Here is a 15,147-nt window from a genome sequence, read left to right as displayed (position 1 = left end):
CCCAGAAGTGAGATTGCTGGCTCATATGGTAATTTTATTTCTAATTTTTGAGGACTCTCCATACTGTTTTCCACAGTGACTGTGGCATTTCACCTTCCCACCAGCTGTGCACAAGGTTCCAATTTCTTTACATCCTTGTCAACACTCGTTGTTTGTGTTCTTTTTGATGATAGCCATTCTGACAGGCATGTGGTGATAAGTCGTCGTGGTTTGGGTTTGCATTTACCTAGTAATTAGTGATGTTAAACATCTTTTCACATGTTAGTTGGCTGTTTGTATTCTTCATGGCTCAGAAGGCCAAGAATCTGCCTGCAATGCAGGAGACCCGGGTTCAATCCCTGGGTCAGAAAGATCCCCCAGAGAAGGGTATTTTTGCCTGGAGAATTCTATGGACAGAGGAGCCTGGTTGGCTACAGTCCATGGGGCTGCAAAAAGTTGGACACGACTGAGCAACTAACACTAACACACATATCTTCTTTGGGGAATTGTCTGTTCATGACCTTTGTGATTTTTAATTGGATTTTTATTGTTGTTGTTGAGTTTTAGTTCTTTACATATTCTGAATATTAAGCTCTTATCAGATAAATGGTTTGCAAATATTTTATCCAATTCCATAGGTGGCCTTTTCACTCTGTTGATTCCTTCTCTGTGCAGAAGTTTGATGTAGTCCCATTTGTCTGTTTTTGCTCTTGTTTCTTATGCTTTTGGTGTCATATTCCAAGAAATTGGCACCAAATCCAATGTTGTGAAGTTTTCCCCCTATATTTTGTTCTAGGAGTTTTATAGTTTTGTGTCTTATGTTTAGGTATTTAATCCAATCAGTCCTTTCTTAAAGTATGCTTTATTATTGGGCAGGAATAAGAAGTTTGTTCTTTAGTACGACAGGAATTTGCCATATTGAAACCTTCTTTTCCCTCTTCCTCCCCTTCCTTCTCTTACAGCATGAAGTTGATAAACTCATTCATTTTTTTTCTTATTTGCTTTGCTGTGAGCAAAATGATAGTGAATTCATTTTCAACAACACTTTATTGTTTGCTCTTTGATTAGCAGGAGGAAGATGAGCCTTAAGTCTGAACGCCGAGGAATTCATGTGGATCAGTCGGAGCTCCTATGCAAGAAAGGATGTGGTTACTACGGCAACCCTGCTTGGCAGGGTTTCTGCTCCAAGTGCTGGAGAGAGGAGTACCACAAAGCCAGGCAGAAGCAGATTCAGGAGGACTGGGAACTGGCAGAGCGGTAAAAGAACTTAACTTGGGGTGTTTAGACAATGATGTAACTGGATACACAGCTTGAGAATACATTTTTCTCTTCTGTTTTGAGCTATTAGCAAGTCAGCTTAATTTTAAGAGAAATGGATATTTTCTTTCGTTCACCACTTGACGAATAGCTTTCAGTGATTTCTTCACTTTGTCTTAACTTTTAATTGTTTTGTGTTTGGGATGAGTTAAGTCTTAGTTCTCTAACATAGACAATAAGCTCCTTTGAATGAAGATGAGCATACTTTATGGTGAAGATTAAATGAGGTTATAGATGAGTGCTCAGGGTTTGGCTTATGACTTTCATCAAGCATTATTTTCCTCATTCTTTTAATATACCCAGCATGACATCTGGCACAGTGATAAGCACATAATAGTAGAAACCTGTTGATTTGTATCCATGGTCCTGAAAGTACAGAAATTTAACTTTTCCTTAAAAAATGGCATTTGTTAGTTTTATCCAGGAAAATGACTGTGATAAAAATTAAAACATAGAATGTCTAGTGAGCATAGGAGCTAATAAAACGCCATGAATAACACCACTGGACCACCAGGTTTTGTAGCTTTAGCTTGTTCCCAGGTGATGCTGACACTGCTGTCTGGAGAATCACACTTCGAGAATCATAGTTCTATGGATAACTTTTGAGATTTATTATGAATACCTCAAATTCAGCTGGTCCAAGGCCAGATTTCTTGCTTTTATTTCCTCTAATCCCCACTCCCAGCAGCTCCTCCTGTCCCTCCTCTTGTATCCAGTTAATGACGTCACTCTTTATTCAGTCGACTCCTTCCACTCCCACACACTGCTTGCAGGTAATTGAGCTGCAAATAAGCAATAATTCTGCTTATTTCAGCTCAGAGAGGCCTTTTGAATTCCATCCTCTCCTGTTTCCAGGTTCTTACTTCTCTCTCTTAAATCTGTGTACTCTGTTCTTAATTACTGTCTCTGTCCCTAGTCTGTCTGCCCCTCCAGGTGTCACACAGCTACCTGCATTATGTTTAAAGCACAGCTCAGATAATGGTGTTAGATTATAGTCTTTCTTGATTCCCCACCACGTGATCAAGTCCAGGATTATAGCAGGCTTGGCAGTCAAGGCTTCTTACCACCTGGCGCCTACCTGTACATCCAACATCAGAGTCCATCACATCGTCAGGGATCTGACTACATTGAGTGAACTTGGTCCTCAACACAAGTCACATCCTTCCCATTTGTAGTAGTATCTTCTTTCTGGAATGCTCTTTCACTTGGCGGAATCCTCTTGATCCATCTAAGACTGGGCTGAATATCACCATTATAAAAACTTTCTTGGGACTTCCCTGGTGGTCCAGTGGTTAAGAGTCCGTCTGCCAATGCAGGGCATGCGGGTTCAATCCCTCATCTGGGAAGATTCCACGTGCAGTGGGGCATCTAACCCTGTGTACCCCGGCTGTTGAAGCCTATGCCCTGGAGCGCATGCTCTGCAAAAAGAGAAACCACCACAGTGAAAAGCCCATGTACCACAAGTAGGGAGTAGCCCCTGCTTGCTGCAACTAAAGAAAGCCTGCACATGGTAACAAAGACCTGGCACAGCCAAAATAATAAAATAAATTTAAAACAAAAAACCTTCTTGGACTCTTGCAGCAGATTTAGGTTTTGTCCCCCTGTATTCTCATAGCACTAGGGTTTTGCTGTCTACTATAGGCTTTGTCACAGTATGTGGTAGTTATTGACTTAGCTTGTTCTCTCTTCCACCCTTGAGGTTGTCAGGGAAGAGGACTAGACTGTATTTTTTGTGTGTAATCCTCGTGCAACTGCTGAATGAACTTGATCCACGGAGAAAGTCCCTTTTGAAGTTTGTAGTGGCACATAGGGTAGTTTGCTGTCAGAGACCTCAGACCTCTTTGGTATTTAACCTCTAATTCTGAACGTTTTAGCTCCCCAGTTCATCAAGTTATTACCTGTAGATGCAAGGAAAACTTGGAGAATATCAGGGTTACTCTTGATCTCTCCTTGAATTACAGACTGCAGCGGGAGGAAGAAGAGGCCTTTGCCAGCAGTCAGAGCAGCCAAGGGGCCCAATCCCTCACATTTTCCAAGTTTGAAGAGAAGAAAACCAATGAGAAGACCCGCAAGGTTACCACAGTGAAGAAATTCTTCAGTGCTTCATCCAGGGTTGGAGCAAAGAAGGGTAATTTTTCTGATTCTCTTGTTCCCTTTGTGCCCAGTGAGACACAGAATGTGTGTGGGCTCAGCTTTGTAATTTCTGTAAGCATTCAGAGATATCAATGCAGACTTGAGATGTTGGGTTGGAGGTGCAGATGACAAATGAAATCTCATTGGTTGGAGGACATTGTGTTTAAGAAAACTTATTTTTACTTTATCAGAGGAATAAAGGTAGTTGAAACATATAGCTTTGTTTATAAAATTTATACCCATTGTATCTGCTTGGGTGTTTTATTTTTTGTGCCTTCAGTTTTTGAATATTGGTTTACTCTCCTTTGTTTAATATCCTCACTATCCATACGTTATCAGAAATGACTGTTTCAGGTTATCTTAAAGTTGTCTAAAAGAGAAGTTTTCTGAAAGCTTGAGAGGCAGCTTGTGTCTAGATAGGAAATACTATTTAGAGAACATGTAGGAAAGGCTCACTTTTGTATATGCTTGACCTTTTTCATCCTATTGCTTAAAATTCCACATTATAACCAGCAGGAAAATTCTCGCTAAAGTCACACCTGTTCTACCAATGAGCTGATAAGCTAATTGAAATGACCCAGCAGAAAGCAAGAAAGACTGTCTCTTGTTAGACCTTAGTCTCTCTACCTCTGTGTTGATAACCAACACTGATGCTGTCAGAGAGCTGTGCTCTTGGACACTTCCCTCCACTCCCTCCACCCCAACCTGGGATAATTGTTGTTAGGTTTTTGGTCTGCCTGCAGGAAGGGAAGTAATAGTATCACAGCTAAAGATCTTTGCTGATCTTTTGGATTTAATGACTATTGTTTTTTATTTATTAGAAGGAATGATTGTTTATCCAAAAATACAGCACTTCTCTTTAATAAAGGCAGACCTTTACACCATCTTTTCATTCACATGATCCATTTGGAATTGTTCTTGCTTGGCCCTCTGTCAGGAGTTTTCTCTACAGCAGTAAGAAGGGGAATAATCGATACTTGTTACAGATTAGATGTGTTTGATAAGAATGTATTTGGTTCATGGTTTATTTATGAGGAGGTAGTGTAGTAGGTGATTAAAAGTGTATACTTTGGAGTCACCCTGGTTTGAGTCTCAGCTTTGCAGTTTGCTAGCTGTGTGACCTAAGCAGGCTGATCTCTTTAAGCCCTGTCTATTCTGAGGGATAGTAATACCTATCATTGGCATGTCTTGAGGAGTAAATGAGCTGATGTGTGTACAGAGTTTTAGCACAGTACCTAACACACATAGTCAGTCTCCAATATGTGTTAGCTATTTTAAAATGCATGTTGTTTTTTTGATAGAAAAAAACCTCCTGGTAAGGAACTCGGAGGTATTGATCAAAGCCATTCATTCTTGTTTAGTTTGCATTCTGTTTCCCTCTTTGGGGAAGTCTGATTAACCTTATGCATTTATAGATGTCTAGTGAGATGATATATGACAACAAGTGAAATAGTAAAGAATTATAAAATCATCAGCTCTAACTGTCACATTTTACAGATGACAGTATGAAAGCCCATAAGGTGAACTGATTTACCCAAGATCATATAATGATTTGCTAATATTAGAGTTCAGGTCTCCTAAGTCCTGGTTAAGCTTTTTCCCCTTACATCCCTTGACCTCAAATATGTATGTGTTCACCTGTAACTATATCTGTGTCTGTATCTATGTAGATAGATAAGTGCATAATAGTCACACACATTTATGCCTATACTTGGCACTTTTAAAAATCATGTCCTAGGAGCTTCTATACAGTGTACATTGTATTATGGAAAGAAGATTTGTACTTTAAAAGAAAAATTTCAAGTGATTTTTAATCTTAAAAACTTTCATGTGGAATAGTTGTTAATTTTTTAAATTTCTTTAGAATGATAGATTTTTTTTTTTTAACCTTTAGCTGTTTTATGTCTGTAGAAAGCATGTGGTGAGAAAGACTTCAGAGTGTTGGGAAAAAAATTGATGTGTGTGTATTAGAAAAGAAGATGCTATTGGATCTTTGTTTCACAGATTGCTTATGTAACTCTGCCAAATGAACTCTGCATTTTAGGGTGATTATTTTTTGGGCCTTTGCATGTGGATGAAGTTAGCCTATACTAAATGCAGTTTTCATTTATTGAGTCTAGACTACAATAGGCCTTTTATGTTCTGTGTTCTTTATTTTACTTTGTTAACACGAGATGTCCTTGCTCTTGATATTTTACTTGCTTCTATTGGTGGTACGAAAGAAAGCTCTTAAGCCAGGGCAGGTTGGTGGTACATAGAATGCAAATAACCTTCTAAGGGATTTGAAAAATATTTTAACTTCCTGTTAGAGTTGTCTGTGTCTTCAGAGAAGATTAATGGGACAGCTTGACCGTAAAGACTCAGAGAATCTACTTTCAGTTTTTTAATCTCCAAAGCAGGGTTGAGTGAGGTGTAGTTTAGAGTAAATCACAGTGGGTCAGCCAAGTTGAAATAGTTGCTCATACATTCTAAAATGCCCTTTTTCTTTAGAGCTCAAATAGATGTCACCCTGAGTAGAATCTTGTGTTCATCTTTTACAAATAATCTAAAAGTTATGCTCTAAGGAGGGATTAAGGAAGGCTGTCTTTTTTTTTTTTTTTAGAATTAAGATGCCAATCTTTCTACTCAGACCTTAGATTCTAAATACTATCCTACACTGAAGTGAATCCAGGTTCCTTGAAGAATTGAGTGATTCTGGAACTGGAGCAGGGAAAGGAGGGCCCCTCAGAAATGTTGGGGACATGTCAAGCACCCAGAGGTCAGCTTGAATGGGTTCCCACTGACCAAATTTGGGTATCAAAACAAATAAAGACAATAAATGGACTGCAGATGAATAAAACAATAATCTATTAGTCCATCCAACTAATAAAATAGATAAAGAAGGGAAGAAAACTCTTGCTTACCATAGAGTGTTGACTAACACATATAGGAGTGATGGAGACAGAAAATCACCATGTTACAGTTATCCTGGTAGGAACTGGTTCAGACAGGTTACACCAGTGGATGCTGAATCTAGGGTGAGAGTAGGGAGTTTCCTGAGGAACAAGTGGTGAACCGTGATTCAGGTTAACTCCCACAACTTATTTACTGATTACACATAGAGAAATGATAGCTGCATTACAGCGTGGGAAATGGACCTTGTGTGCTTCTAGGTATGATAATTCGAGAAGAACACAACATCAATTGTGTAATATTTAAGCTGAAAATTTATCACCTGACATCTAGTCATGAGGCAACAGTAGAGAAACACAAATTGAGGTACATTCAGTAAAAATAACTGGCTCGTATTCTTCAAAATTGTCAGTGTCATGAAAAACAAAGACATTTCCAGGTTAGAGGAGACTGTATGACCATTAAATAAATGTGTGACCCTCAGTTTGATCCTGTGTTTTAAAAAAAAATGCTTATTTTTCAGTAACTATAGTTAGCAACAGAATATCCTTGCTGCTAAGAAATACTCAAACTAAGGGATAAAGAGCATGATACATACCATCTACTCTGAAAAATTTAGAAAAAATTGCACACAGACATGGAGCAAAGTGTTAAAATTTTGTGACTCTAGATAATGGGTAGAAAGGGATTCTTTGGGAGAATTCCACGGACAGAGGAGTCTGGTGAGCTGTGATCCATAGGGTTACAAAGAGTCGGACACAACTGAAGTGACTTAGCATGCATGCACATACTAATTCATAACTAGTGAATGCAGTTCATCTTTTTTATTCTTTTAAGTTTTTTAAAGCAGTTTTAGGTTCACATAAAATTGAAAGGATCATACAGAGAGTTCCCGTACGTGCTGTGCCTCCACACATGCACAGTCTCCTCCAGTGTCAGCATCCCCCGCCAGAGTGGGCCATTTGTGTTAGTTGCTGAACCTACATTGACACATGATTTTCAGAAGCATGTAGTTTACATAAGGATTCATTCTGGGCATTGGACATTCGGTTGATTTGGACAAATGTATAATGATATGTATTTACCATTATAGTATCATACAGAGTATCTTTACTTTCATTAGCATTTTGAAAGAATATTTTTAAAAAATCAAAATCATCTGTCTTTGGAAAATAGTATTTGTTGAAGGGAGAGAGTGTGCACAAGTAAGGCAATAAAAGAGATGGTTAGTTTCCCCGCCCTTGGCTGGCTTACAGATCCACAGAGTCTCAGGGCATGGTGTTCCCTGGAAAGAGTCCTCAGTCCACTCTGACATGCTGAGGCAGATACTGCATAGTAAGGAGCTCAGGCTGCAGTTAAGGCACAGAGTCCTGGGTTCAGATTCCAGCTTGTGCCAGTTAAATAGCTGCAGCATCATTCAAGTTAATTAATGTTCTCAAGCCTTAGTTTATAGAGTTGTGAGGATTACACAACAAAGCATCGGAAAAGCACTTAGCACGTAGTAAACATTTGCTGTATGTAAACTATCACCACTGTTAGTTTGTCAGATTGCATGTGTATTCTGTTGTTGTTGGGTGGAGTATTCTATAAATATCAGTTAATTCAAGTTGTCTGATAGCATTGTTCAGGTATTCTGTCCTTATTGACTTTTTTGTATTACCTATAATATTGATTACCAAGAGAGGAGCATTGAACTCTCCTATTAAAATCATGGATTTTTAAATTTCTTCTCTTTATGTTTCATGTGTTTTAAAGCTGTGTTACTAGGTGCATGGGCTTCCCTGGTGGCTCAGGGGTAAAGAATGCCTGCAGTGCAGAGACAGGGGTTTGATTCCTGGGTTGGGAAGATCCCCTGGAGAAGGAAATGGCAACCCACTCCAGTATACTTGCCTGGGAAATCCCAGGGACAGAGGAGCCTAATGGGCTGCAGTTCACGGGGTTGCAAAAGAGTCAGACACGACTCAGCGATTAAACAAACAAGGAGAATCCAAATATTTAAACATAAAATAACTTAAATTCAAGTTTAACTTTGATTTAGCATAATTTAAATAATCTTAAGTTAGATACTTAAAGTAATTCCATGCATGGATCTTCTGTGTAATGAAACTTACTATGTTTAATTTTCCCAGCAGAAATTCAGGAAGCAAAAGCTCCCAGTCCTTCCATAAACCGGCAAACCAGCATTGAAACGGATAGAGTGTCTAAAGAGTTCATAGAATTTCTCAAGACCTTCCACAAGACAGGCCAAGAAATCTATAAGCAGACCAAGCTGTTTTTGGAAGCAATGCATTACAAAAGGGTAGGTTGAGAACCACCTAGAAACGTAGAGTCTTAGAGATAATCTAGTGAAACTTTGAGATAGGTCTTAGAGATAATCTAGTGAAACTTTGTCATTTTCCAACTGAGAAAATAAAGATCCAGAAATGTTGTCACTTACCTGAGAAATGTCACTGAACTAAGTTAAACATGACTCTAAGGCTAATACTTTTGCACTACAACTCAATGGTATTTGGATCATCTTCATGTGGAAAGTCTGGCATCAAAGCCACTTACACTGTTTCCTTTAGTAGTAAGCCTTCCTAACTTGTCACCTTATAAATAGTAAGCTGCCAAGAGGGCCATAGTAGACCTTGAACTCAAGTAATAATCATTAGACCGAGAATAATCATTTAGGATTTTTTTTTTTTTGGTTTGGTTTTGTATATTGATTTTTAATTTTCCTGTCCTTGCTCAGGTAGAGAAGCGAAAGCTAAAATTTAGACATTGAAAAGGACCTTAGCAACTTCTGTCCATTTATTGTACAGGTAGGAAAGTTGAGAGCCAGAGAGGATGAGTGACTTATCCAGGGTCACTTGGATAACAGCTTGTGTCCTCTCCATGTGTGTCTTTACCTTGTAATTTCTAACCTGTAGTTTCAACAGTGAACCACTCTTGCCCACACCTTTTTCCTCTTTGTTCCTATTTTCTCCAGTCCTAGAGTATGCCAGTGATGAGCAACCTTTTTCCCACATAACAGGTCAAGTCTAGAAAAATTAAGTATTTTCAGAATTGCATTAAAATTTTTTTCAGCCATTTTATTTTATCAGGAAATACTTTATATCTGCACTGAGAGTTTTTAAAAATACTTCCTCATCCCCAAAATGTACCTCTTTAGGTTAAAATTTCATTCAGCACCTGCATAATTCCCATACACTGAAGTATTGCAAAGTAATGCTTAAAGAGATTTTTTAAAAAACTAGTTGCTATACTGCTTGAAAAGCCTGGTTTACTTTACTCATCTGTGAATACTTTTGATCTTTTCCTAAACCTTGTTGGAAAACTCAGGTAACCAGTGCTAAATATACAATTGCATTAATGGACTCTAATTCAGGAGTCTCTTCATTGAGTTAAGACTATATGTTTAGTAATGTCAGGTGCTTGCAGAAGCCACTGCCAGGACACTACTGGACCCCTGGAGTGTCGTGAATAACATTGTATGTGCTCAAACTCTGGTGCCCTCAGAGTGTTTTAAATGAATGTAACATCTTTGGGAATTCTGCAGAATTTGGCTACCTGGTGCACCAACTGCTCTGTCCCTTCTGTCTCAGAATGTGAGTTTCTGGAACACTTAACCCTTACACATTTCATTCACTGAAGCAAAGGCAAAAGTTTAAACATTTCTCTTGCTGAAAAATTACATGGTAATGTTTGTGAAAAGCACATTCGAGTAGTTTGTCATTAATAACTATCTAGCTCCTAAAAGTGACTAACTGCTCCTGGCTTTTCCTTAGAGTGATGAAGTGAATTCACGTACCTTGATAGTTCTTACCACCTTCATTTTGCCAGTAATTGAATTTGACAGAAATCAACTAGCTTCATGACCACGGGATATATTCCCTTGGAAGGTAGATTATCTTAAAATCTGAGGCCTACATGCTTGGCGACATACTTTAAAACTTAAAATTAAACATGTATTTAGAAGGCGTAAAGCCCTAATATGTTTAGTTTCCTGGAAAAGGAAATTATTGAAGGCAGCAGAGACTAGTGATACAAAAAATATGAACATTAAAAGTTAAGTTAAAACCTAAGTAGATCAAACAGTTAACTGTAGTACAAAAGAATCTTAATCTAGAAAATAGGTCATGGAGATCTAGTTTCAAAAGATAAAATACACAAAACATAATTAAGGAAATAGTCAAAGATTTTGAAAGCTAAGGGTGGAAAAAAGACTTCAGCCAGACTTTTTTTTTTTTTTTTTTAGGAAAAAAAAATAAAATGGCTTTACACAGACATTATAGAAAAGACTATCCCAGGTATTGGTTAAAGAATACTTAAAGAAAAGAAATAATTTACACTGTTAGACTGTGCTTTTTCTTAGAAAATTATGAAAAACTTTTTGGAATTTTGTAAAACTTAAAAGAATTTACCAGCACAAACGTGCTATTATGTCACTTAGCTCCTTTGGGAAGAACTTTGAAGGATCTGAGATGTAATCTACTTGCAAGTTAAAAGTTAGCCTGCCATAGTTTCATAGGCTTCCCTGGTGGCTCAGATAGTAAAGAATCCACCTGTAATGCAGGAGACCCATGTTTGATCCCTGGGTCGAGAAGATCCCCTGGAGAAGGGAATGGTTATCCTCTCCAGTATTCTTGCTTGCACAGTTCCATAAACAGAAGAGCCTGAAGGGCTACAGTCAATGGGGTTGCAAAGAGTTGAACATGACTGAGCAACTAATGCTTTCACTTTCATAATTCCATGAATACTGGCAGAAGACAAGCTTCCTGGGTCAAGAAAAAAAAAAAAAAAAGAAGCCAGTTTATGACAGCATTAGCAGTGGCCAGAGTATATCAACCAGGTAATCCCTGTATAGGCAGTGAGTTAGGCTAAAGAAGAGGGTCTTTCATAGGGCTGTGAGCCTGCCTGACTTTTACTCCAGAAAGAAACCTTATTATATTAGACAGTGAACAACCTACCCTTTTCACTTGAGTGGGGCTCTACCCCTGTTTTCACGGCCTGTCCACTATACAGCTATCTTGGAAAAGGGTGCAGAACAAGGGCTGCCAGTGTCTCCTCACAAGATGCAGAAATAGGAGAGATCAACATAGAACTGTTTCCCTGTGTCTTTACAATAGTATGAAGAGTAGTAATAAATGGGCACTTGCATTCTTTTTTTAAAGATGTATGTATTTTTAATTGGAGGATAATTGCTGTACAATATTGTGTTGGTTTCTGCCTTATATCAGCATGAATCAGCCATAGGCATGTCCCCTTGCATTCTTTTTTTCTATGCCTGGCTCTGTTGTAGCCTCCAAGGACACGAAAGTAAATAGTATCCTCAGGGAACTGACATTTTAGTGCAGGAGATAGGCAATAAACTAATTTATAATATACAACTGTGGTAAGTCCTCTGAAGAATCTAAAGCAGGATAAGAAAACAGAGTGGCAGGTTAGTTCACATTGCAAAATAAACACTGCTAAAGTGTAAATCTGTGCAATAGAAATAGAAAATGGAGTGTTCTGAACTGTAACAAAATTACAGTGATTGTGTGGAGCTGGGGGAGGAAGTAGGTGATCCATTGCCACCTATAAAGCAGGCCATTTAGGCCTTTAAAAGGAGGCCATATTTCTAGTTAGGAGTGAGTACTGGTAATAGTCTTAAGAATGAATTGTGTTCTTACTGTTAAGATTTGATGCGAATGAAAGTTAGCCATGTTATGTATTATAAATTAGTTTATTGTCTATCTCTTCCTCTAAGCTATCTAAGGAGATAATCTATTGCAGAAAGTACTGAATTATTTGCATTCAGTCTTCCTGTTCAATCTGAATGCCCTCTGAGAATGTTATTATTTTTTATGTAATTGCCTGGTACAGTGGCTAGAATTCTATTAGCCATGTAATAAATGTTTTCAGAATGAATAAAAATATAATTTTCTGGAAATTGGGGGAAAATAATCTTAACGGAAAATCCGAGAAAAAAACAGAATACCAATAGAGATAAATTTAGCAGCCTGGTGAGATAAATCCACAAAATTCAGTTACAGTACAAGATGCCAGAGATAGAAAGCTAGAGAGCCTAGCAGACTTTTTAAAAAGAGCAGTTTTTAAAGATAATAGCAAAAAAAAAATAAAAATAAAGATAATAGCAATAAAAAGATTAAATATTAAATGATAATCTAATACAGAAAGAGGTTTATTCAAAGAATTAAAAGACTGTTTCTGGATTTTATCTTGGATTTAGCTGAGGAAGTACAGATATCTTGGATCTAGCTGAGGAAAACAAAAAGATAAATTTACAAATACCTTTCAGGTCAGTATGAATACTTAAAATATTAAATTATACATGTTACATTTTTTATTCTAGTAAAAGAAGGTAGCAGGAGTTTGGGAGGGAAGTTTCTAAATATAGCAGACAACTCAGAATATACTAAAATGAAACTTACCACAACTAGATATGATTTTCATATATAGACAGAAAAGAGAGAGAGAATGGTGAAATAAACCAGGGATTCCAGAAATAAATTCAGTTTCTCAGGAGCAAATTATATGAGAATTAGAAAAACAAGGGGGAACAGGATTGCTTTTTACTAATTGCTGCTGAAGAAGACAGGGAAGTTTGTTTGCAAATTATTTAAGGTCTGTGTTTGATACGAGCCTTACATGCCCACCAAATAAAAGAGCTAAGAATGAAAAACATTAGAAGAAAGCAGATTAAGGTACTTATTTCATCTACAGAGAGGAGCTAAAATTGGAACTGTTGAAAATTGTTCTTAATAATCAGGAAAAAGGTTTAATGGTATTAAACATTCAGGCAGTTAAGGAGTGCAACAGTTAAGGTATGACAGAGTGCTTTTGAGTGCTGTGAGGCCTGCAAGGTTATTTTGACCAAGGGAATGGAGAGGACATCTTCGCAGAGGAGGTGAGATGGGGACCGAGCCTTGAATGAAACCCTGTGGGACTTCCTTGGGCAGCTTCTGGAGGATTGGAGAGGAGCAGAAGTAATCTGGACAGAGAATAATTTTACATTGTTAGAGAGGTGGGAAAGCTAAATGCAGGTTCTCAACAATAGGAAACCTAGCAGCGTACGTGGGGACCAGATCGTGATCTAAGATGATCAGTTGAGAAGAGAAAGATCGAAAGTGGGAAGATCAGCTGAACTCCAGGGGAGAGGTAATGAGGACCCAAACCAGGGAAGGTGGACGAGACATTGTGAAGGCAGGTGGGCAAGGTTTGCTCACTAGCTCTCACCCCAGGCCATCTCTTCTGAATCAGCCAGGGCGTCAGGGACTGTGTGCTTCATTGGGGCTTTATTGACCCACGTCATTGGCCTGTGCAGAGGTGGTCTGTGAGAAGCAGTCCTGTGGAATTTGTCTTGCGCCATATCCATGCCCTCCTGTGATGACATCTTCATGAGAACCCTTGGAGAAATTCCTGATTTTGGAGTCAGAATTTCACCTAAGAAACTGCTTTTAGATTTGGACACTCAGTTGTGTGACTATTTTCATCTTGCTGATGATTGCTAGACAGCTTAGTTAGACAAATTTATGGGATGACTTTTTTTTTTTTTTTTTTTTTACTACTGTATCTTCAAGGAAGACATTTTAGTGTTATCTTTCCAGCTCTACTTTCTGTTTCTCTCCATGTTTTGTCTTGTTTTGTCATTTTTCTAGGTTGCTCTGAGCTGGGTTTATCTTTCATATAGACTTCAAACATTCTTTGGAAGAAAGTGGGGAATAAATACTAATATATATGTTAACACCTGTAAAATCAGTAAAACCCAAATGAAAATTACGATGCTCAGTGTTGGAGGGGCTGTGTAGAAATAAGCACACATACATGGCTAATGTCTGTACTTGGAGTTTCTGAGGAGTGTGTTGAGGAACAGATATTTAGAGCTGTAAAGTTGTTCATATTTTTTAAGCAGTTAATGCCACTTTTGTAAATGAATCACAAAGAGATAACCCAAAATAAACTATCTTCACACAGTTGTTTATAGCTACAATATATAACTAGTGAAAAAAGGGTAAGAACCCATGGCACACAGTGGTAGAAGATAGTTAAATAAATTGGCTAATATAATGGAATATTATAAAGCCATCAAATGATTAAGTAGACTAGGTAAGTCAGAATGTACATATACATGTAAATTATCAAAATATGCATTATACCCATGTAAGAATATGTGTATACAGCAGAAAGAAATGAGAAGTCATGGAATGTGGTAAAGAATATTAAAGGACAGGCTTTTCTTCCCTGCAGCAGTAATTGAATTCGTAAGTACTTTGGGGATTAGTTCAAGGAGTAAGTTTTGTAAAATTTAGAGCTTTCCTCCTGATCTGTCTTTCAGTTACTTAGCAGCCTCTTTGTCCCTTTGTTTCAGGACTTAAGTATTGAGGAGCAGTCAGAGTGTACTCAGGATTTTTACCAGAATGTGGCTGAAAGAATGCAGACTCGTGGAAAAGGTAATCCCTTGGGTAGCCCGCCTCCGGGAGACTGCTGGTAGTTGCACAGGCCTCCTGCTGGGTCTCTCAGTTGTTGCTCTCTTTCTCAAAAGTCTTCGTTGGTTTGCCTGCTCTGTTCTGTAGCTTACTCCACTAACATTCAGGTAGTTGGTTTTATACTTAGCAGTATCTTTGAATACCACCACGTATATCATTCCAAGATAATCAGGCAATTGGATAATTTCTTGAGCAATATTTAATAATTTCATTGGGAATAGGGACAGAGTCAGGTAAAACCCCTTGGGAGGCTTTTAAATAAAACCCCCATCTCGGAATTGCCATCTTGATGAGAAATATGCCCCATTTATTTACTTTAGAGTGACCTCTAAGGTCATATAGTAGACCTCTG

The 15,147-nt window shown here is 38.0% G+C and overlaps 1 protein-coding gene across 10 annotated transcripts in view; it reads left to right on the top strand.

Annotated features, from left to right (window-relative positions):
• Nucleotides 1-15,147, top strand: part of RABGEF1 (RAB guanine nucleotide exchange factor 1) — a 70,556-nt gene that overhangs the window by 43,693 nt on the left and 11,716 nt on the right. For 5 of the 10 annotated variants that reach the window (XM_070362894.1, XM_070362900.1, XM_070362897.1 and 2 more), the window contains 4 exons: nucleotides 1,048-1,236; nucleotides 3,258-3,424; nucleotides 8,451-8,620; nucleotides 14,678-14,759. In XM_070362894.1, coding sequence (XP_070218995.1) covers nucleotides 1,048-1,236; nucleotides 3,258-3,424; nucleotides 8,451-8,620; nucleotides 14,678-14,759 — 608 coding nt within the window. Of the gene's footprint in view, nucleotides 1-1,047; nucleotides 1,237-3,257; nucleotides 3,425-8,450; nucleotides 8,621-14,677; nucleotides 14,760-15,147 lie in introns of those variants that run through there. The other 5 variants (XM_005889879.3, XM_070362899.1, XM_070362895.1 and 2 more) reach the window with 4 other exon arrangements.

This window comes from Bos mutus, chromosome 25 (genome assembly GCF_027580195.1).
Source record: "Bos mutus isolate GX-2022 chromosome 25, NWIPB_WYAK_1.1, whole genome shotgun sequence".
Lineage (NCBI taxonomy): Eukaryota > Metazoa > Chordata > Mammalia > Artiodactyla > Bovidae > Bos > Bos mutus.
The sequence above is the reverse complement of the archived record's forward strand: the minus strand, read 5'-3'. Positions and strand labels throughout refer to the sequence as shown.